Here is a 22,851-nt window from a genome sequence, read left to right as displayed (position 1 = left end):
TCACACACACACACACACACACACACACACACACACACACACACCTTGTGAAATATAGAGTGGCAACTGAGAAATTCTACATCATGAACAGGGAGTGAGATCCTTGGGCTTGGAGCTGGAAAGCTCAGTGGTAGGATCCTACAGAAATTCCTCTATGGAAGTATGTTTCTCTGTGGGGATGTTTTTATTCTCAGACTCTACATCTAATCTCATGGAAAAGAGTCCCAATCACCTGTAGAAGTAATGGATTGAGGAATTAGTGGTCCACTCACTTAATCTGAATGGTCTACTTTCTTTCAAGTTCCTGCCAACATGCTGTGTCCAATCCCATTTCCATACCCAAGTTCCAGTGTTTGCTTAAGAACACCCCGTTCAGCTCTGCTTATAATTGCACTACCAACAGCACTACTGTAAGATAGGGTAGCAATTTTGCAAATGCTTTCCTGCCAGTTATTTCATTCGAGTCTCAGAAGAGCTTGAGGAGGGTAGGGCTGGGGCTTTGATGTCCACTCTGATGGTGAAGAAATTGGCTCCGAGACAAGAGGTTATATGAAACAGAGAAGCTGTCTCTTATCTTGGAATTCTGTGGCTCAAGTCCTGCCTCCTCCTAGGAACCTGCCCTGTTCAGATGTTTCTTTTTCTTTTTTCTTTCTTTTTTTTTTTTTGTTGTAGATGGACACAATATTTTTATTTATTTATTCATATTTCTTTTTTTATCCTTAAAGAGCTCTAGTTATTATTCTCTATATTACTCACTTGACAATGGACACGAATGCTGTGAACTGTTATCTATCTAGAAATAGGTGCCTTGTCCCACTGCATTATTTATAAGCTGCTCTTGAAGGAGGCACGATTGTATATCATTTGGTTTCCCCACAGACCTCACACCACGCCTTTACTGCAGCTTGTGCCAGTGAAGAGTGGCTGGAGTTTGGCCCCTTCTGTGGGCTGCAGCATTCAAAGAGCCAACTCCAACCACGGAGACTGAGCACAAATATTCCCTCATCCATTCCTGTTCTGTGGAGTACAGGGAAAATTCCTGCTGGCAAGGTTATTGAACACTTGAGTCATTAACCTCAAAGTGCATTACATCAGCCAACACATATTCAGGAAGCTTTGTTTTGCTGAAGTGGGAATTACATCTTAGACTTTGACATTTCTTTGTGTTCTCCAGAGCACCTTCCACATGATAAGGATTCATCACGAAAGACAGTAAGCAATTTGAACATCAAATATGACCTCTTTTGAAATTCACCAAATAGATGGCTGCTTTTCTTTTCTCAGCAGATGAGGTAGGGAAGACAAAGAGGTACAAATCTTCACTCCTCTTTTTAACAGTAGTCAGGTAAGTAATTTCTCAAAGTTTTGGTTTCCTCAACTGCAAAACTGAAACCCCAAAACCGATTGTATGGTGAACAAATGAAAAACTTAGACATTTTTAAAAATTAGCATACTACAGTGATACATGCCTAGTCATGTATATAGCAGTATACAATTCACAATAGCTGAACTATGGAACCAACCTAGGTTCCATGAATACATGAATGGATAAAGAAAATGTAGTATATATGTGCAATGGAGTTTTATACAGCCTTAAAAAATGAAATTATGTCATTTTCAGAAAAATGGGTGGAACTTTAGGACATTATGTTAAGTGAAATAAACCAAAGTCAAAAGGTCAAGAGTTCTGTGTTTACTTTCATAGTTGAAACTATGAAAACTAGAGAAGAAGAAAAAGCGGAAAAGTGAAAATTTTTTTAAAAAATCAGCAGAATAGAGGAAAAAAGACCAAGGGGTGGGAGGAGGGGATAGAGAGGAAAGGACTGGGGAATTATTTTGATCAGATTATAATGTTATATTATGTGTATGTATGAATACCTAATAACAAATCACACCACTGAGTATAAATATAATGCACCCAAAAAATGTGCAAAAAAAAATAAGGATGTCTTTTGACTCATCAGTACTGCACAGAATACAGAGTATCAAAAAGAGTCAAGCAAGATTTGCTTCTCTGTGAGTTTAACAAGCACGTTAAACTGTGGGGCTCAGGCTTTCAATTGTAAAATGTGAGAGTTGATTTAGGTTGTTTTGTTTATTTTCATTAATTTTCTTTTTAATTGACACATAGTGTACTATTTGGATTATTTTTAAAGATTCTACAAGGATTAAGGAGTCCATGACTCTGCAATTTCAGCATCAATTGTCAAGGAATTCTAACGTTTTAATTTTTTCACTCCTTATACCAAAAGCCAAACAAGTCATCTAATGCACAGAGACTCATATTATTTTTTCCAAAAGAATAATCCAACCTGATATATGTAATTGCCCGGATGTATGAGTTTTCACGGTTCTGCTTTGGATGTTTCAAATAGGAAGTACCTTGTAGCATGGCCTGGAGTGGCAGGTCTTTCTCACAGCTCCTCTCCTTCATTCCTGCAAGGAGAGGGAGAGTTGTTAATCACCACGTGGGCATCCAGTCTCGGTTGACAGATCTCCCATGTGGAAGTGGAAAGCTCCCCACTGTAATGTGTGCTCTGCCTACCGACACCTTGCTAGTGACAAGACATCTCCTTCTGAGAGCTTCTGTAAGTGAGCACTCATGTCATGCCAGCTTGAAATGAGTCCACTGTAGAACTGGGAGATTCAAAGACAGAAAGTTGAACAAGGGTTGAAAGTAAAGGCTTGGGCTTGGATGGGATGGTGGGAGTGAGGGAGCTGAGAATCAAACGGGGAAGTGCAAGGTCAGCTCAGTGAAGGGCTAGCATAGGGCTCTCGGCCCTGCTATTGAACTTTTATCTTTGTTATTTTATTTAATTATCACACCTAAAGATTGGGGATAAATTTTGAACTTTTCACTTCTTTGTTCCTCAGGCTAAACCCAGGTTCCTCATGATGGGCATGTTCACATACTCATTTCATGCTATCGTCACAGTTTACCCTGTGTGTTGGGTGCAGAGAGGCTAAATGACATCTCTGAAGCCAGACAACTGATGAGAAGAATAAGGATCTTGGTCCAGCTCTTGATACTAAAACTAGTATTGTTGTATACCCACTTGCACTCAAATATTATCCTTTTCTGAGGTGATTTCAACAGAAAATAGACCTATGTAGGCATCAGGTCTTTAACTCTTAGAAGATGCACACCTTTCGGCCTCACCTGGAATGTAGGGGCATAAAGAAACACACCCAGAAACTCACCTTCCTGTGTCTTATAACAGTTATGACATATGGATTCCAAACCTCTGTCTTTCATCCACATCTAGAGGCTTAGCTATGAGGAAAGTTTTTGCTCGGGGTAAGCATAGAAGAAGGAAGAGAAGATGAGGATGAAAAGGAGGAAGAGAAAACAGAGAGGGGAGAACAGGAAGAGGAGGAAATGTCAACCACATCAAGTGGGGGACACAGCTGAATGGAGTGGAATGCACTTGGTGCTATGGGAGAGCTGCTCCCAGCTCATCTCCAACTCTAGCACTCCGGAGCCATGGAACCTCCCCTAAGTCCTGGAAGGACGCCTATGTACAGAACATCCTGGTCTTTAGAGGCTGTTCTTCTGTGTGCTGCTGCATGAGGCTACCTGCTAAAGAGGAGGGGAGGCAGGAGAGACAAGGCAGCTACAGGTTGTCCGGACCATGGAGTCAGAAGCTCCTGATCTTTCCAGGTGATGGTGGCCATGTGCCAGGGAAAACTTTTCCTACAGGTTGGCCACCTGTTCCAAAAGTCCTTCTTTGTTCCTTTCTCCACCCGACCTATGATTTACCCTCCCCAGAAAGAGTCTGCCCTGTGAGTGATAGTGTCCGAGAGTCTCAAAACTAAGTTGATCTTCTAAGCCACCTGATTTAGACAAGGACGATTTCTGGGCTTCACATTTAAACTAAAAAAATTAATTTGTTTGCTTTGGGAGAGTTTTTGTTTTTCTTTTTACATGCCGAAGTCCTGAACTGCATGGAGACTTAGATTAATTATAGCTAAAAACACCATCAAGCAGTTGATATGTGAGAAGCAAAATGAATCGCTCTCTACCCACGCACACACATTTGCTCACACCATTTAGCACATGAAACAAGACCTAAAGGTGGACTAGCACTGTGCATTATCACATCACCCATCTTAAGAAGTAAGTTTCCAGGCAGATTGTTTTTCTGGGCAGATTTTTTAACATTCTGATAGCACCTAATTACAGAGCATTAGAAGGCAACAAGAATCCAAAAGTGAGATGAATTACTAAAAAACAAATAATGATAATAATAAGTAAAAGCAAAGAGGGCCTAGAAAACTATTATGTGTATCCATAATAGACTTATCGAACTTAAAGGTAATGTGAAATGTAATAATTTAATTCAGAAGACAAATATCTTCTTTCACAGCCCTTGGAAAAACTGCTTTTATTCTCCAAATCTTTTTCGAGCTTTGGTAATTAAGCTAGACAGAAACCAAATGCGTAGAACAGAGCACAGTTTCTCTAAAGAAAGGTATGTTTCTTCAGGTTAAATTATGAGTAATTCACCTACTGAAACTGCTTCATCCTTCCATATAAAAGGCAGTTTGTTTTTAAATAATAGTTATTATTATTATATAATAACATAATGATATAATATAATAATAGTGATTTACCAGAATGACCTCAGAACTTCAGTTGAAGGAGATGTAGGATAGTGTGGCACAGAACCTGTGAGAGAGTGGAAATGTAAGTGGGGCTGAAGTGTGGAAGGATTTAACCCCAGATCATCTGTCTTTTGGTCCAGTGCCCTCTCCTTGAAATTGCCACCTTTGCTGAAACCTTAAAGCCACTGAAGCGGGGCACATAACTGTAATCCTAGTAACTCAGGAGGCTGAGGCAGGAGGACCATAATTTTGAGGTCAGTTTTAGTAACTTAGGAGGACTCTATCTCAACATGAAAAATTAAAAAGTGTGGGGATATAGCTCAGTGGAAAAAGTGTCCCTGGGTTCAATCCCCGGTACCATAAAACTAAATAAATAACATGATCACTGAAGCATCTTTTGTCAGCATTAAACAATTACATGTTAATCAGAAATTTGACCAAAAAATAGTTTAAGGAAATGGAAGTGCTAATTATCCTAATTGGATCTTTACCTATTGTTTAAGTGTATTAAATTATCACACGATAATCCATAAATATATATAATTGAAATAATCATTAATTAAAAAAAGAAACTAACTTTCAAATCCATAGGCCAAAGAATTTCAAAACACAATACTGTGCATTGTGGTTGACAAATATTACAAATGAAGATATGATCCTTATTCCGAATTTAATAGTGAATGGAAATTATCTTACAGTTAAAAATAGGGAGGGGAAATTCAGTACATTCAGCTATAGCCTTTAATCTTCTGCTTTAAACCACATCAAGAAGCTAACGAGGAAGGGTCTGAATGTCCCAGGTAGTTGTTCTCTAAACCTAAGATTATCTTCCTGAGTGAGACATTTCGAGGTGCTGCTTTTCACAACTTCTCTTCACTGAGGAAATAACCACTGTTCTTGGGGAAGAAAGAACCGAAATCGCCCAGACCTCAAAAGCCATGAAGGCATTTGGGTCTGAGAGACGGTTTATCCCTTAGTTTCCTGACTTCTTCCTGCTCACACTTCAAGATTGGGGATTAATTTTGCTGAATATTTTCCAGAGTGCCCTTTTCACTTCTTTGTTCCTCAGGCTGTAGATCAAGGGGTTCAACATGGGAATCACTACAGAGTAGAACACAGAGGCGACTTTGTCTGTGTCCATGAACTGGTCAGAGGTGGGCTGTAAGTACATGAAGATGATGTGCCGTAGAAGATGGAGACGGCGGTGAGGTGGGAAGCACAGGTGGAGAAGGCCTTCTTCCGTCCTTCAGAAGAATGCATGTTTCGAATGGCCACGTAGATGAAGAGGTAAGAGATGAGGATGACCAGGAGGGTGAACAAGACATTGAAACCCACAACAATTAAGACATCCAACTGGCTGGTGTGTGTGTGTCAGAGCACGCGAGAGCCAGGAGCAGGGGCTTGTCGCAGAAAAAATGATTAATTTCATGAGGCCCACAGAAGGAGAGACTGAAGGTGTCTGCTGTGTGGGTGGAGGCATTGAAGAAGCCACAGACGTAGGAACCAAGAGTCAAGAGTGGGCACACACCCGCTGTCATGGTGGTGGTGTATTGAAGAGGCCTACACACTGCTGCATAGCGGTCATAGGCCATGGAGGCCAGGAGGTAGCACTCTACAGTGGCAAAACCCACAAAGAAGAAGAACTGAGCGGCGTATCCATTATAGGAGATGACCTTGTTCCCTGTGTGCATTGCAGCCACCATCTTGGGAGCCACAGCTGATGAGTAACTCAGATCTACAAAGGAGAGGTTACTGAGGAAGAAGTACATGGGAGTGTGGAGACGGGAGTCTAAGAGGATGATCACCATCATACCGCCATTCCCAACCAGAGTGATGAGGTAGATGAATAAAAATACCAAGAGGAGCAGCACCTGAAGCTTGGGGTCATCTGTTAATCCTAACAGGATGAACTCTGTCACTTCTGTGTTGTTCTCCATTGAAGTCAGCTTGAATTCACCTGGTGATTAAAGAAAAAAAAAAAGGCAAGGAAACTCAAATAAAATTATAAGAAAGGATGATAGAACAATATAAAAATAGAAAACTGGGCTGGGGATGTAGCTCAGTGGTAGAGTGCTTGCCTGGTGTGCTGGATTTTATCCCCAGCATCGCAAAAAGAAAAACTAATATATACCGAGAATGTACTCAAGTAAGATACAGGCTACATCAGTCTATTTTACTATAGTGTTTAATCCAGTGAGATAGGTGCTATTCTGCCTGCTTCATAGATAAGAAAATTGAGATTAGGTGAGTTTACTATTGGGAAAGTTTATCTAAGAAGTAAAAGTCAAAATCAGTTTATCCTTTTATGTTTCTCAATCCAAAGTCCATGAACTCGAAGGTTGAATTCTTCTACATACTCACATGATAAAAATACAAATTATGATTTGGATGTGTCTGACAGCATAGTACTTAAAATTTTACTGAGTTTTTTAAAATCCAAAAGAGAAAACTATGAAGTAGAAGTCCATTGTTCTGAGTCTTTTTCATTCCACTTCAAAGTATAGATTCACTAAAGAGTCTCTGAAATTTTCTGCGTCTTATGATTGATAGTATTAATTATAGAAGTCTTAATATCTGTATGACAGATACTGCTCCAAGGTCTCTGCCTGCATTTAACCCATTTAACCCTCATTCCAACAAGTTGGAAAGAAACTTATTATTTTCCACAATTTACACAAGGAAAAAAAAACTGTATTTATGATAATCTTCCACCTTTAATTTGTAATTTATACTTTACCTTTATAAACAATGCTCCATGATTGAAAACATGTAAACAGAGTACTTTTCCTTCTTACTTTAGTCTATTTCCTGTTGACAGTCTATTTTATATCTAGTTTCCTTTTCCCAACTACTATCTTCTCCTGAAATTGAGAATCTTTTCATTGGAACTCCATGGAGTGATATTATTATATAACAACAACAAAAGTAATCACTAATAATCACAGTGATACTACTACAAATAATAATAATAATAGTTAAGTGAATAATAATCAAATTCACATAAGTGAATAAGTGTTGGAGGTAGAATTAAAACACTTCCCAAGCATAGTGGCATTCACCTTCAATCTCAGCTACTTGGGAGCCTGAGGTAGGAGAATCACAAGATCAAGAACAGCCTGTGCAAATTAATAAGATCCTATCACAAAATAAAAAGGGCTGGAAATGTAACTCAGTGGTGGAGAGCCCAAATTCAATCCCCAACACTAAAAAAAAAATTTTAAAAACACAACTGCCGCAGTCCGGCTGCAGCAAAATAACCAGGGGGTGACGAGGAACTTGTGTAGATTGATACAGCAGGAGTGGGAGCCGTTTATTGTAGGACAGGAGGGGTATATATACATTCCACACAGCTTATCTTAATTAACATAAACTAGATACAGCAGTCAATCAATAAGGAATCTCCACACTTAATGGCTCCCTGGCTTTATTTCACAAACCACTCCCTCTGCAAAATGCCAGGCGCCATCCTGACTTGTTTACAGACTCTAACACACAACAAAACAAAACAAAACTAAAACCCTGGAGTGTTTGATACTAAATCCAGAGATTTTAAGGTTTTGTTTAAGGTCTTTGTGTGTTTATTCCTCAATTAAAACTGAGTGTAGGGGCTGGGGATGTGGCTCAGCGGTATTGCGCTCGCCTGGCATGTGTGCGGCCCGGGTTCGATCCTCAGCACCACATACCAACAAAGATGTTCTGTCCGCCGAGAACTAAAAAATAAATATTAAAAATTCTCTCTCTCTCTCTCTCTCTCTCTCTCTCTCTCTCTCTCTCTTAAAAAAAAAAAAAAACTGAGTGTAGCTGGGCACGTTGGTACATACTTGTCATCCTAGTGACTCAGGAGGCTGAGGCAAGAGGATCATGAGTTCATTGCCAGCCTCAGCAACTTATCAAGGCCCTAAGCTACTCAGTGAGACTCTAATAAAATATAAAAAAGGGCTGAGGATCTGGCTCGGTGGTTAAAGTTCAATCCCTGGTGCCAAAAAACAAACAAAAAACTGAGTTTATTCCCTCAGTTGAAACTAAACTCCTATACAATATATTGCTGTTAGGTAGTAATATACACTTACTACATAAATACCCATTTAATAAATATAAATATATGTATATATGAATTCATATATTTATGTGTATATATATCCACCTTGTATCAGAAGCCTTCGTAGTTGATCCTGCTTACATTTAAGTCCTCCCTTCCCTGAACCCTCAGAGCTCTTGATTTTAGCTGATTATTACACAATTAGTTGGGCAACCACCCAGCTCCTCAGCATGCTCTGCACTCCTGTATTCATCTCTTCTGGGCTCACACAGCCTACCCCTTAGGCACATAAATAAATATTTGCTGAATTAAATAGACCATCAATGGCAAAGTATTGAAATATTTTTTCAGACTATTTAATCTCATATCAAACAGGCTATTGTTCTCTTGTCTAGCTGGGTGCACACTTCCTGCCAAAATATTAGCTTAGACTTATGGAATGAAAAATATTCAGAAAGAACAGTTTGTTTGGAGACAGCAGGGCTTGGAGAAAGGCTTATGTGCTAATTTTAGAGCATTGTCTCCCCCCCCACCCCACCCCATTGTTTTTCCTCATCCTGAGTTGTTCACAAGCTTTCCCTGCCCCTGGTAGCAGAATGGGCAGGAGTGAGCTTACAAAAGGGAAGAGAGGAAAGAAAGAGAGAAAATGGAATAGAAGGGGAAAAAAGTGCTTTGGTTCTGCTTGGCCTCAACTGGTCTTGGAGAACAGCTACAATCAGATTGGTGAAGAAAGATTTTCTATAACACATAAAGAAGAGGACAATCCAGCTTGTCCTGTTTGGACAATCATGCAAGCCGTGTGGCTGGTTTCCCAAGACCTGGCTCAGCCAGCCTGGGAGGGCACTGAGACAGAGACCCTGATAATACTCCGCACCCTCCCTTTCACCTTTGTGAGGAATGCTACAGTAGAAACCCCGCAGGTGTCATCTCGCGCCTTCTTTTTTTTTCCTCCTTCGAACAACTTCTTAGAATATCATGTTTTCATCCTTCTTTCACTTTGTAGATTTCCATCCGCCAGTAAGCACTGTCCGTTACATCTATCCAGCCCTTTTAACTTTTTGACAGGTACAATATTTTGTCACCTGTGGTAGGCAGTGTCCTGATCTTACATATGTAGTGTCCTCTAGATCACACGACTACCTCATTGTAAATCTGCACACTTTTCCAGGACCAGATTTCTCAACATCAGCACTATTGTCATGATGGACTGGATAATTCTTGGGTGCAGAGGAGCCGTCCTGTGTATTATAAAATATTGAGCAGTTTCTCTGGCCATTAGCCACCAGATTCTAGAAACACCACCCACTGCCACCAATTTGTAATAACCAAAATGTCTTCAGACATTGCAAAATGCCCTAAATGTCTCCTGAGGGGTAACATTTCCCTTGGTTGAGAACCAAGTTTTAGAGTGTGTGTGTGTGTGGGGGGGTGGGGATTAAAGAAGTTCTAGAGTTTCTAAAACATTTGTATTCATATCTTCATTCAATAATTATATGATTGAATAGATAGATAGAGATATGGATGTGAAGAATCTGACACATTGAAAGATGAAGTGAATAGTTCAAGGTCTAAAGCTCCATCCAGATCTTTCCACTCATTTGTAGGGGGAGTCCAGGAAGAAATAACTTCTGGCAAACTATTGTGATTCTTTGACTAAGGAGATATCAACCCTTTCATATCACAACCAACCTCTTTTCCCTGACACATGATAAGATTTAAAAACACAGAAAAAAACTCCAAGAATGAAATGTAGCTGACTTGAAGTAAATTCCAATTTTTTTTTCCAAAACACCTCAAGGACTTAAACAATCATTAAAGGAAGGAAAGAAGGAAGGAAGGAAGGAAGGAAGAAAGGAAGGAAGGGAGGGAGGAAGGAGAAAATATTACTGACCATCTGAGTAATACAACATGTTCCCCATATTGAACTGTACCAGATTGCTATCTTTATCTAATATGAATTAATACCCAAAGTTCTTTCTGGATTCTCTTTATGAGCAACCCTTTCCTTGATGCATTATAGTTTCTGTTAATAAACCTGACCAGATCCAGAGCAGCAAGAAAAATTTTATATTCAGAGGAGAGAGGAAAGGCCTCTTATACCCAGCACCACCCCTAAAGGATTGTGAGGCCTACATCCAAATCCTAGTGTCGCTGCTCTGTATCCTCCAACCCAAGTTCTGTAGAGACCAGGCTTTTTTCATTGAGCCTCAAATAAATATCAAAAGAATTCTTGAAAGAAAAAAAATCATTGGAAAAAATCTAAGGAAAGTGTATTTAAAACTGAAAAAGCATTTATAATTTAAGAGATTATTATCATTAGAAAGGAGGAGTCTAAGCCATCCAGATAGTTTAGAATAAAAAGTCTCATTCAAAATTGCTTATTGGGCTGGGGCTGGGGCTCAGTGGTAGAGCACTTGCCTAGCATGGGTAAGGCACTGGGTTTGATTCTCAGAATCATATATAAATAAATGAATAAAATAAAGTTCCATTAATATCTAAAAATATATTTTAAAAAAAATGGTTGTAAAGGGGGTTGAAGAATCGCTCCCAGTCATCACACCCCATTTGGCAAGTTCCAAAGATTTTCTACAGAATGACTAAACTCCAGGAAGGAAGAGACAAGGGCTGTGTTCTTTGTCACTGCTTTGTCTGTTATCATCACTGCCTAGACGGGTTGCTGGTACACAGTGGACTTAAATACCTGTTAAGTGAATTAATGGAGTAGAATTTCAGCAGTGGAGTTAGATCTTTAATGTTTTCTGGTTTGGGATTATAAACAAGTCAATTTCCCCCCTGTCCAGGAGGATGAAGTAAGATAAAGTAAGGGAGAATCCAGTCACTGCCTAGCCTATGGTAGGTGCTCAGCACAAACTAACTTATTAACAACAATATGTCGATGTCTAAGTGAATGTGTTTACATAGTAAGCTCCTTTTGTCTCCATTCTTGTGACACAAGGCAGAGGAGCTTAGCAAAAATAGAATTGAGAGTCTTGTACCTAATTGTGATCCCTTTTCTCCCAGAAAAACCCATTACTTCTACCTACAATGTGAAGAGTGCTGCTTTTGAAAAAACGGAAAACATACCTATGTCCTCAGGAATTATTAGATCTGAATTCAGAGTTACCTTCAACAACTGAAGTCTGACAAAAAAAAAAAAAAAAAAGAAAGAAAGAAAGAAAAGCTGGTTGGGTTCTGAGGAGCTTGGATTTGAAGTTCAAAAGATTTTCTGAGGAGACGTGGTAATGGTGTAAATGCACATCAGCTGCTGTTGCAGTTTGCCTGAGACCCTGAGTGAGTCCCACCCAGCTGTGTGAGAGGTCTGAGAGCAACCAGAACTTGGTGCCTGTGTAGATTTAGGATCCTCTGGAGAGAAGTTCCCAAAGGTCTCCACTCCAATCTAGGGCTCAATGACATGCAAACCAATAGTCAAAACAACCTTTCCTGAGGGAACATTACTGGGATACCAGGGATCCTCAAAGACTCCTCAAGGGATAAAGGGGAGCCCCAGTTCTTTTGGTCACAGGCTATGATTATTGATGAGAAATTCCCATCAGAAATATCCTCAAGGACTGGGGTTGTGGCTCAGCGCTCGCCTCGCATGAGTGAGGCACTGGGTTCGATCCTCAGCACCACATAAAAATAAAATAAAGATATTAAAAATACGTATATATCCTCAAAAGAGTGTGCGGGAATACGTACTCTGCACTCAGCCCAACGAAAATTTCCTACATTGGAAGTTGGCTCTTCCTCTAAGACAACATGGGGAGGAATTTTTAAAACTTCATGAACAAAAATGTTTATCAAAATCTCCATTTTGCCTAAACCTTTCTCTGACTACAGAACTTCGAGTTCAAAGTGCTCTGTGAATCATAACACTTTCGGGAAAACTGTTTTTCAACCAACTTGGTTTTCAATGAGTTTAAACATGGAGCTTACAAGAAGCAAAGAATCTTATTTACTTAAAAAAAAATGTTAATCTACTTGACTAATATCCATGGGATGCCTCCTACATTTCAAGTCCTCATATGTATGCATAACTCACTTGGTGTGAAATTTCACACAACTCTATGAAAAGTGGATTATCTTTCCAATTTCACAGGTGTGAAAACTTTGGTCTATACCAAGCACATAGATCTTTTTCTAATGTTGTTCTCCAGTGAAAGGAATCAGGGCTTTTAGGGAAGATGGCTAGTTGTAGGATTGCTGAAGGGAACACACCAAACAAGACTGAAGCAGCTGGCGGTTCCAGAAAGTAAGAATGTGGGCAAGTCTGTCTGTCCCAGAGTCCCTACACTTTCACATTGTGCTCTCCTGCTCCTTTTAGGAGTCTATTTAGAAAAGCAAGATGCTCTCAGCTTCTAGAAAAGTGTCCCCCTTCTCCTAGCTTCTACACAAGTGTGTGTTTCAGTATGGTCAGTTGCAAAACGTGAAACCTATCTACCAACTTTTTTCTTTACTCTCATGAAAATATTCTCTTGCAAAAATTTGCTGCTAGAATAAGCTGAATTTTTGGATAAAAGAAGAAATGAGAAGTGATCAAGTAGGAGTCAAGCTAGGTGATGAGGAACCCAAGGGTATTTTTTTGTACCAGTCCTAGGATTTTGTAGTGTCCTGACTCATGTGTGCAACTCCAAAGACTTAGATTTCCTCCTTGTTATCTAATGTGGCTAACACAAAACTTATAGAAAGAAAAGAAAGAGAGAGAGGTGATTGGTATTCACCTTTATTAGTACTTAATATTCTAAAAAATTAAACAGCGTAAACTGAAGTTTATTAATACTGTGAAGTACAATGGCCCTGGGCTTTGGCATGTGAGAATCTGCCCCTTACTGAATGTACAACTTAGGTAAGTTGTCATTAATCTGTTTACAGCTTATCAGTGCCCTGTGGTGTGAAATGATATATCCTCTTATTTTTCCCTCCTAAAGAAAGTTCTCAATTCCCAGGGGGTAGGAAGCTGATTTGACTCTTACCTCCAAACAGTTAGACCTTTGAGTTTTAGGGGGGAAAGGTAAGGGAAGAGCCAGTTATTCTGACTTTTGGATTACTTCAAAACCAGGTGACAGATTCTGTCCATCCATCTTTGAGTTAATGCTGCCACCTTGAGGTCATCTCGGGTTTTTCATGCAATGAGCTGTTCCCAGTGGTGGGGCTGGCAAAAGAAAGACATCTTGCAGTGCTACTTAGAAAGGTCTTAAAGGAAAAGTGCCTTAGAATTACAAAAAGAATCAAAAAGCTACCTGTATGGCTAAACACTTAATTTTATGCCACATAGTACACTGCACACTTAGGACCTTACCGATCACCTAGAAGTTACGGTTCACAGGGCACCATAGGCCAGAGGGGACACCTACAGTCCTGGAGCCATAATGCCGTGCATAGTTCAAATCCCTGCTCCCTCCTGATGCCTTGAGGGCACATACAAGTTACTCAACTTCTCCATTCCTTCCCCACTATGAATTCCTAAGAGAATTCATAAAGCTACTAGGTGTGAAGAACTGGAATCCTGAGCTTTGCCATTGTAAATATCTAATATTTTGCTAAATGCACAACTGATCAGCAGTGCAATTGAAACTGTGGCTCCAAAAATGACGTACTTCTTTCTGTCCATCAGCTTCTCCAGAATTTCCTGGGTGTCTGTCGACTCCTTGGTCCCATTCAGGTATCTGCATTCTGGCATCCTCCTCTCCATTAACTAAAATGAGCACTGTCTAAAGTTAGCTCCACTTCAGGCTTTCCACCTGAATCCATCCTGTCTTCTTCCAACTTCCCATCTCGGAACTTCCTGTGCTCCTTTCTGTAGAGTGCTTCTTCCCTCTGTAGCACTTAACCTATATACACTTCGAGCACTTACTCTCTGTCCCTTTCACCCTCTTGCTCACTCTTATCCCATTGTCTAAAAACATGCTAAAGTTTTTTTTTTTTTTTTACAATTCCCAAAACATCCCTTCTCCAAAAAAAATTCTCAAAAAAAAAATTTCAACCATCCTAACATACCCTTGTTGCTATACCAGTATACTTCCTTCTACCATCAAAATGATTACAAATGGTCCACACTACCTCCCACTCTGTCCTCAGTCCACTGTGTCACAGCCCGAGCTATTTCCACCCTCCTCCAAAACACACACACACACACACACACAGTGAAAATATTCTTAAATGTAATGTCAGCTCTGGTTTCACAGAGGGACAAACCCCTTGTGATCATAATCACTCAAGACCCTGTGCTCAGAAACATCCCACACTTGAAATTTAATACCCTGTAGTTACTATCTTCAAATTCATGAAAACTTTGTCTTCAAATTTGTATTTTTAAGTTGAATGGGATTACTGAGCACGAACAGGTAGCCTTAGCTCCTGTACAGTTACAGCTGCTGCTCCCTCCCATTCTCCCGTCAGTCCCCACAATGAAATCATTGACTGTTTGTTGCCTACAAAATAATGTCCAATCTCCCCAGCCTAATAGTCAAAGCAATCTAGCCCCAAACAGCTTTTTCAGGTTTTGTTCCTCTTGATAACTATCTACTTTCTATCCAAGGAGACCCTGAAGGACAAACAGGATCCTCAATAGACTATCTGCTTTCTCCACCCACCATATCATGCATGCTTCCCTTCCCCTTCCTTCCTGCAGTTCCCTCTGGGTGGAATGCCCCAGTTTTATCTCTTTCTTTTATCTCTTTCACTTCTAGGTTCAAATGAAAACCACCTCCACTGTGGGGTTTTTCTTTTGAGGTTATGAAAAACCCTATGTGTGTCTTTCTATTTATAACACTTTGCCAAATTGCCCTGCATTATTTAAATCTGTACATTGTTTCTTCTTTTGTTTCCTTTCCCAGAACCTAAAACTTCAGCTTCTCCCACTTCCACTTTCCTACCTACCATACTATGCACTACTGTGATTTCTGCCTCCTGGGAAGAAATCATCCTGTATGGACAAGCTAGAATTAGGTACTGACTGTGTGACCTCTTCTAGGCTGCAAATTCTTTGAAGATAGAGATAATTCCTTATTGGTCTAAAGTTCCCCTGAGACCTAGAAGAGTACCTAGGTCTACAGATTCTACAAACCACGGATTCTACAAATCACACCTGATTCTCCATTTAGTAAACTGAATGTGGCACAGATTCAGTTAAGGAACCCACTTCAGGAAAATCTGTTTTAAACTCAGGAAACTAACGTTCAGATCACCGGGTACAGTAGTTTAAAATAGTACTGCATGTTCTCATTAGGAACCAAAGTTGGAAATTATGAATTTGTAGATTGATAAACCCTGAGAGCTATTTGTTAGTTAAAAAAAAAAAAAACAGTTTAAAGTGGTGCGTTCAAACAGACTGTTCTCCCACTTTGGACAAGGAAGCCAGCATTGTAACTCATAGGAAAGCATGTTTGCATATGTAACCACAGAGAAGATGGGCCCTCCTAGTTCCTAAAGATAGCGGGGTCATCTGGGCTCCTGTCTCCATCTAATCCCTCAAGAGCCTGCTTTACTTACTTTATCTTCAATCTCTTAAATCTCCAATATCTCCATCTCTCCAGCACTTTTATTCTGATCATATTCAAAATGTACTTCTCAGCTATGATCATCCTTAGAGCTATCTTCTAACCCACTTTCATTTTCACACAGCACCTCCAAAAAGTGTTCATATTACCTGAGTGAATGAACAAATGTTCCAAAAACTCGATATTTCTGAGAAGACAGAATTAGTAAGCAGTGGAGCTGGGAAAGAAACTTATACCTGAGGTCAAGACCCACAGAATACAGATCCTCCCACTGCTCAATGGCAACTCAAATTGCATGATTTTTTTTAAATTGGAGAATTATAATTATACATGGTATTAGGGTTCATTTTGACAAAATCATACTTGCAAGGAATTTTATTTAAACCCTCATTTCCTTCCTCCTGTTCTCTCTCCTCTACTTTCTTTCTTCTACATATACATAAAGGTGAAATTCCCTTTGATACCATATATATGGATATAACAGATCATGTTACATTCATTCCACTTTCCCCCTTCCTTTCTCCCTCATTCTAGTTCTCTGACTCCTATTCCACTGATCTTCCCTGTATCCTTATGATATCTAATCCCTTTTCCAACTGCCTTCTTTCCCTTGCTTTGCTCTAGCTTCCACATGAGAGAAAACATTCAGCCCTTGGTTTTCAGAGTCTGGCTTATTCCCCTTAGCATGATTTTCTCCATTTTCATCCATTTGCTAGCACATACCATGACTTCATTTTTCTTTATGGTCAAGTAAAATTCAATTGTGTGTGTATATATATATATATATATATATATATATATATATATATATATCACATTTTCTTTATCCATTCATCAATTGACAGGCATCTGGGTTGATTCCACAATTTGGCTATTGTGATTTGTGCTGCTATAAATACTGAGGTGGCTGTATCACTATTATACGCAGATTTTAGATCTTTTGGATAAATACTGAGGAGTGGGTCATACAGTGGTACCACCCCTTAAAAAGCACATTTTTAAGAGTGCTTTCCAGAGTGTTTACACTAATCTGCAGTCCCACCAACAATGTAAGAGTACCTTTTTCCCTATACCCTCACCAGCATTTATTGTTATTCATGTTCTTGATAACTGCCATTCTGATATGAGATGAAATCTTGATGTAGTTTTTACTAGCATTTCCCTAATTGCTAGAAATGCTGAACATTTTTTCATGATTTCTTGGCCATTTGAAGTTTGTTTAGTTCTTTTGCCCATCTATTAATTGAGCTGTTTGTTTTGGTTTTTGCATTTTTGTTTTTATTTTTGCCATGGAATATTTTGAATTCTTTATATATTCTGGATATTATTCCTCTGTTGGAGGAGTAGCTGGCAAAGATTTTCTCCCATAGGCTGTCTCTTCACTCTTTTAATTATTTCCTTTGAAGGGTAGAAGCTTTTTAATTTGATGGCATCTTGCTTATTGTTGTTTTTTTTTAAGAGAGAGAGAATTTTTAATATTTTTTAGTTTTTGGTGGACACAACATCTTTATTTTATTTTTATGTGGTGCTGAGGATCAAACCCAGTGCCCAGCGCATGTCAGGCGAGCGCGCTATCGCTTGAGCCACATCCCCAGCCCCTTGCTTATTGTTTTTTGGTTTTATTTCTTGCATCTTAGGGGTCTTGTTGAGGAAGTCAATGCCTGCACCTATATGATTATTGACCCTATGTTTTCTTCTACTAGTTGCAAGGTTTCTGGTCTAATTTCTAAGCTTTTGGTTGATTATGATTTGACTTTTGTACAGGGTGAAAGATAGGCACCTAAATTTATTCTTCTGTATGTTGACCTCCAGTTTTCCCAGAACCATTTATTCAAAGAGCTGCCTTTTCTCCAACATATATTTCCAACAACTTTGGTAACTACCAAATGGATGTAAAAAAAGTTGGGCTTATATCTGTGTCTTCTATTCTATTCTACTAGTCTACATACTGAACTATTCTAGTCTATTCTCTGCTAGTACCATACTGTTTTTGCCAGGATAGCTCTATAGTGTAATTTGAGATCAGGTATTATGATGTCTCCTGCATCACTTTTCTTGTATAGAATTGCTTTGGCTATCAGTTATCATAGTAGAGATCTTTCATCTCCTTGGTTAGATTAATTCCCAAGGTTTTATTTATGTTGTTGTTTATCATTTTTTATATAAATACTTTTTTATTTTTTTATTAGTTGCACATGACAATACAATGATCTTGACATATCATACATTTGAATCAAATGGGGTATAATTTCTCATTTTTCTGTGTGTACAGGTTGCAGAATCACATTGGTTATACATATACATATATACATAGAGCAATACTAGTGTCTATTTTATTCTTATTCATTTTACAGTAGAATGAATTTTGATATATTGTACACAAATGGACCACAACTTCTCATTCCTCTGCCTGTACATGGTGCAGAGTCACTCCAGTAGTGTAATTATACATGTATAAAGGGTAAAAATGTCTTTCTCATTCTACCATCCTTCCCATTGTTTATCATTTTTTTTTAAGATTCTTGTGAAGGGGATGGTTTTCCTGATTTCTTTATCAGTTGAATCACTGTTGGAGTATAGAGAAACTATTAATTTATCAATGTTGATTTTGTATCCTGCTATTTTGGTAAATTCATTTATCAGCTTTAGAAGACATCTGGTGAAATTTTGAGGTCCTCTAGATACAGGATCATGTCAGCAGTAAACAGTGATTGACTTCTTTTGTAATTTGTATCCCTTTAATTTCCTTCTCTTGTCTGATTGCTCTAGCTAGAGTTTCTAGAACTATACTAAATAGAAGTGGTGAGAGTGGGCATCCTTATCGTATTTCTGATTTTAGAGGGAAAAGCTTTCAGTTTTTCTCCATTCAGTATGATGTTGGCTATGGGTTTGTTGTATATAGGCTTTATAATATTGAGGCAAGTTCCATTTTGCTGGTGTTTTTAACATGAATGGTTGTTGTACATTAGCAAAGGCCCTTTCTCCAAATGCATCAGTTTTAAATGAGCCACACACCAAAGACCATAATTTTCCCATTTGAGATTCATGTGATCAGGAAGAATATAGACATGAATCTTTGCTACTCTTTTAAGTAATAGTGACCATAAAGCTTTTCCTTGTAATTTCCCTTGTATTCGGGTTAGACTGGTGGCAAGCAGTGTAAACCTTGACATTAGAAGGTTCATGGATTCTTCTGCCATGATTATTCTTCCTTGACCTATGTTAGCTGTTTTCTACCTAAAGAAAGCAGCTCACTGGATGGATGCTTTATGCCATGGAAATTCACTCTTGAGCATTACTTTGTCAATATGTTCCTGCAAAGGAAGATTATGAGCTCAAACTTAAGCTCTTCTCTTTAATCTCCCAGCATTTTCAATTCCGTCAAGCTTTCATCCTGAACTTTAAAAAAGACTACTAAAATCATACAAAAACAACTAAAAGCCTGCTATGAATTCACGGTCTCCATGGAAATGCTAGAGATAGATGCTGTGTTGATGTCTTCATATATCTCTTAGACTATTTTGTTAATGCCTTTTATGTATGGTACTTGGCAGTTTACAAAGCCTTTTCTCGCTTATTATCTCAGTTAATCCTCACAGCAAATCCACATGGAAAGTATTACCCTCATTTAGCATATTATAAAACTGAAGTTTGGAGAAGATAAGTGGCTTAGCCAAGCTTTAAACCATTTGTAAATGGTAAAATCAATATTTGAATATCAGTTTGCCTAATGCCAAGACCCCTGTTCTTGGCACTATAACCCAAACATCATAGCCTAGAGAAATGGGTTACCCGGATATATTAGTGCCCTTCCTTATCCTGTAAAAATTCACCTCATGGTCCACATCTCTTGGAGGCACTTTGCACTCTTGATATAGAGCCCAAGGAAAGCATCTACAGCAAGGAATTAGCAAATTATGGTTACAGTTCCAGCTTTACAAATGACCTTGTTCTTCTCATGTAATTGATCACTTTTTCATAGATAAATAGAAATAATTACTGCCCATTCTCTCCCTTTATCTCCTCTACCAACACTACTCTAGATGAAATACAATAAACTTCCTAAAGCCAGGAACATCATAAAACTTTGAAAATGAATGACTTAGCACATATTCAAAGCACATGGTGATTTCCAGTGATTTGAGGATGTTGGCAAAGATGGTTTTTTTTTTTTACTCCTCCATAATTTTTCCCAACTAGTATTGTCAGTTCCCCATATATATTTAAGTCAAGAGAGCCCTCACCAGAAACCAATTCCACCAGTCCTTCATCTGGAGCTTCTAATTTCCAGATCTATGAGAAAATAAATTTTCATTGTCCAGGACACTCAGTCTATGGTATTTTTGTTATGGAATCCATGCAAACTAAGACACAGTATAAATGCAAATCTGTTTCTCTTATTATTTTCTAATTTTCCAGTCATACATTACTCATCTCACCTTTATCCGGATATTGGACAGGAACAACAATTTCAAGAATACATGTATTTTATTCTAAATATATGAACTACCCACAGGGTGTCTTAACCTTAAAATACAGTTATGTTTCACTGCTGTAGGGTAAAAATATATTATTTTAACCCACTAGGTTTTTTATGTTTTTTTTAAAATATTTTTTAGTTGTTGGTGGACCTTTATTTATTTATTTATTTATGGTGCTGAGAATCGAACTCAGTGCCTCACACATGCCAGGCAAGTGTGCTACGTCTGAGCCCTAGCCCCAGCCCCTAACCCACTAGTTTTTAAGATGACATGCAATGTAGTTTTTGTGCTCACATTGAGTTTATTTGTTCATCTATTTATTCATTCTTTCACTACACTTTAAACTGATAAAAGAGAGAATATGTCCATCTTGCTTACTCAAAAAATTTGTAACAGAACCTCAACTTAAATCAGTTTAAACAAAGAAAAAAAAACTTATTTGCTCACATAATTTCCCAGTCTAAGGTTAGATTGTTGATATGGTAGAATTGAGTGGGCATCTTAAAAGAGAAATCATGGGGATAGGGATGTAGCTCAGTGGTAGAACATTGTGTATGTGTGGAGGCCTGGGTTTAATCCCTAGTACCATACAATGAAGGAAAAAAAGAAAGAAATAGAGGGAGGGAGGGAGAGAAGGAAGAGAAAGAGGAGGAAGAGGAGAAAGAAGGAGAAGAAGAAGGAAAACACAGCCTCTTCATTACTTAGTCTTACTCAGAGGAAACTCTGTGTTGGCTTCTTTCTTAGGCAGGCTCCCCATTGATAACGACAAAGATATTTCTAAGCAGCAATGGATTTTTATTCACAGCTATTATTTCAACAAATAAGATGCTCCTTTCCAAATGTATCCTGCAAAGGGGTTAGGGAACGATACAATTGACTTTGCTAAGGTCATGTGTTTATACTTGATCCAATAACTTACCTTAGTCCAGGAGAACAAGGTCGTCAGACATTGGTTAGACACAGGACTATGTCCATTTCAGGAGCTGAAAGTAAAGTCAGCTCTTCCTAAACACAGGCACAAAACATGGAAAATGCAGTTTCTTGTGGAAAAACTAGACAAGAGGGCCAAGGGCACAGAAAACTAAGAAATTTATTCCCACTCTATTGGACATCCCTACTTATGTCCATTCCCATTACTTACCACAGTCTGTTGAAGTAAAAAAGCATTCAAATCTAAAATCAAGTTCTCCTGAGTTAAGGCTTAAAGAAAGTCCTCTTTGATGTCTTGTTCCGCTCATTCTCAGCTAGAGTCTTTCTATCAGCACCTGTGATCTGAGCGATTTCTCACGGGAACTGGGGTAGTTATCCCAGGTAAAAAATGTTCCTCCCAGAACACAGCATTTGTTAAGTTTTGGTAATATTTGAAATAGGAAGATAAGATGGATTTACCTCACTAGGATGCCAGGAAGTCTATGCAGTGGTCCAGAATCCATGGTCTCTAAACTTAGGCAGAAATTATCTTCCCACGGGATATTCATTGAGGCACTATGTATCTGTCTCTGTTCCTACTGAATACATTTGAGATATTACAGTCTTCTGGCAAAGGTCTAAAGTTGCAGCAAGCCCAAACCAAGCACTGGCTTTAAGCTGAGAATTCTTTCTTTCTTCATCCTGTGAATTCTAATGACTGCTTTCCCTAGTACTTCAGCGCTACATCGATGGCAAGTTCTGTGTGGGGAAAACCTCTGCTGTATCTTGAGGGCAGGCAGTCACTTTCCAGTTTCCTATTTTAGTGGCTACTGCCACTTCTCTTTTTGAAGGTCTGCTTATGACTGAGATGCTTGCTTCTAAAGAAATGAGTTTCCCTTTCTCTACTTTATTTCATCAGGAAGTTCTCTTTTCAGATTCCCAAACTGAAGATGCTTTTGATGCTTTTTAATGCCATGTTCCTAAAGGAGACCAGCACCACACATGGTTCTCATGATGACATTATTCCTAGCTCTCCTCTGCTTTTGAATTCTGAAAAGTTCTCAAGGCATGTTTCTTCAAGGCACTGGCAACACTACTTCTTACCTTCTGTCTTATGTTGAAACTCGAAACTCTTTTTAATATTTTTGCTTTTGAACATATGAATTCAAGACTCATTACCTACTTCCTCCTTACCAATACCTAGAGTTTTAAATATTCCTATCTCTTCCCTTCCACAGAGCCCTTGGGTTTCCAGGACACTTAATATATCCTCGAATTCTGGGAAGGGTCCAGTTTGGTTTAAACCAAGCTGCACAAT

General features: G+C 38.8%; 1 protein-coding gene across 1 annotated transcript; it reads right to left on the bottom strand.

The window, feature by feature from the left end:
* Positions 1-5,608: 5,608 nt before the first annotated feature.
* Positions 5,609-6,542, bottom strand: Or5b21 (olfactory receptor family 5 subfamily B member 21). The gene is given in 3 exon segments (XM_026406517.2): positions 5,609-5,784; positions 5,787-5,973; positions 5,976-6,542. Coding segments are annotated over 3 exon segments (930 nt in total).
* Positions 6,543-22,851: the final 16,309 nt, after the last annotated feature.

Source organism: Urocitellus parryii, chromosome 4 (genome assembly GCF_045843805.1).
Source record: "Urocitellus parryii isolate mUroPar1 chromosome 4, mUroPar1.hap1, whole genome shotgun sequence".
Classification (NCBI taxonomy): domain Eukaryota; kingdom Metazoa; phylum Chordata; class Mammalia; order Rodentia; family Sciuridae; genus Urocitellus; species Urocitellus parryii.
Note: the sequence above shows the minus strand (reverse complement) of the source record. Positions and strands in the feature narration are given on the sequence as shown.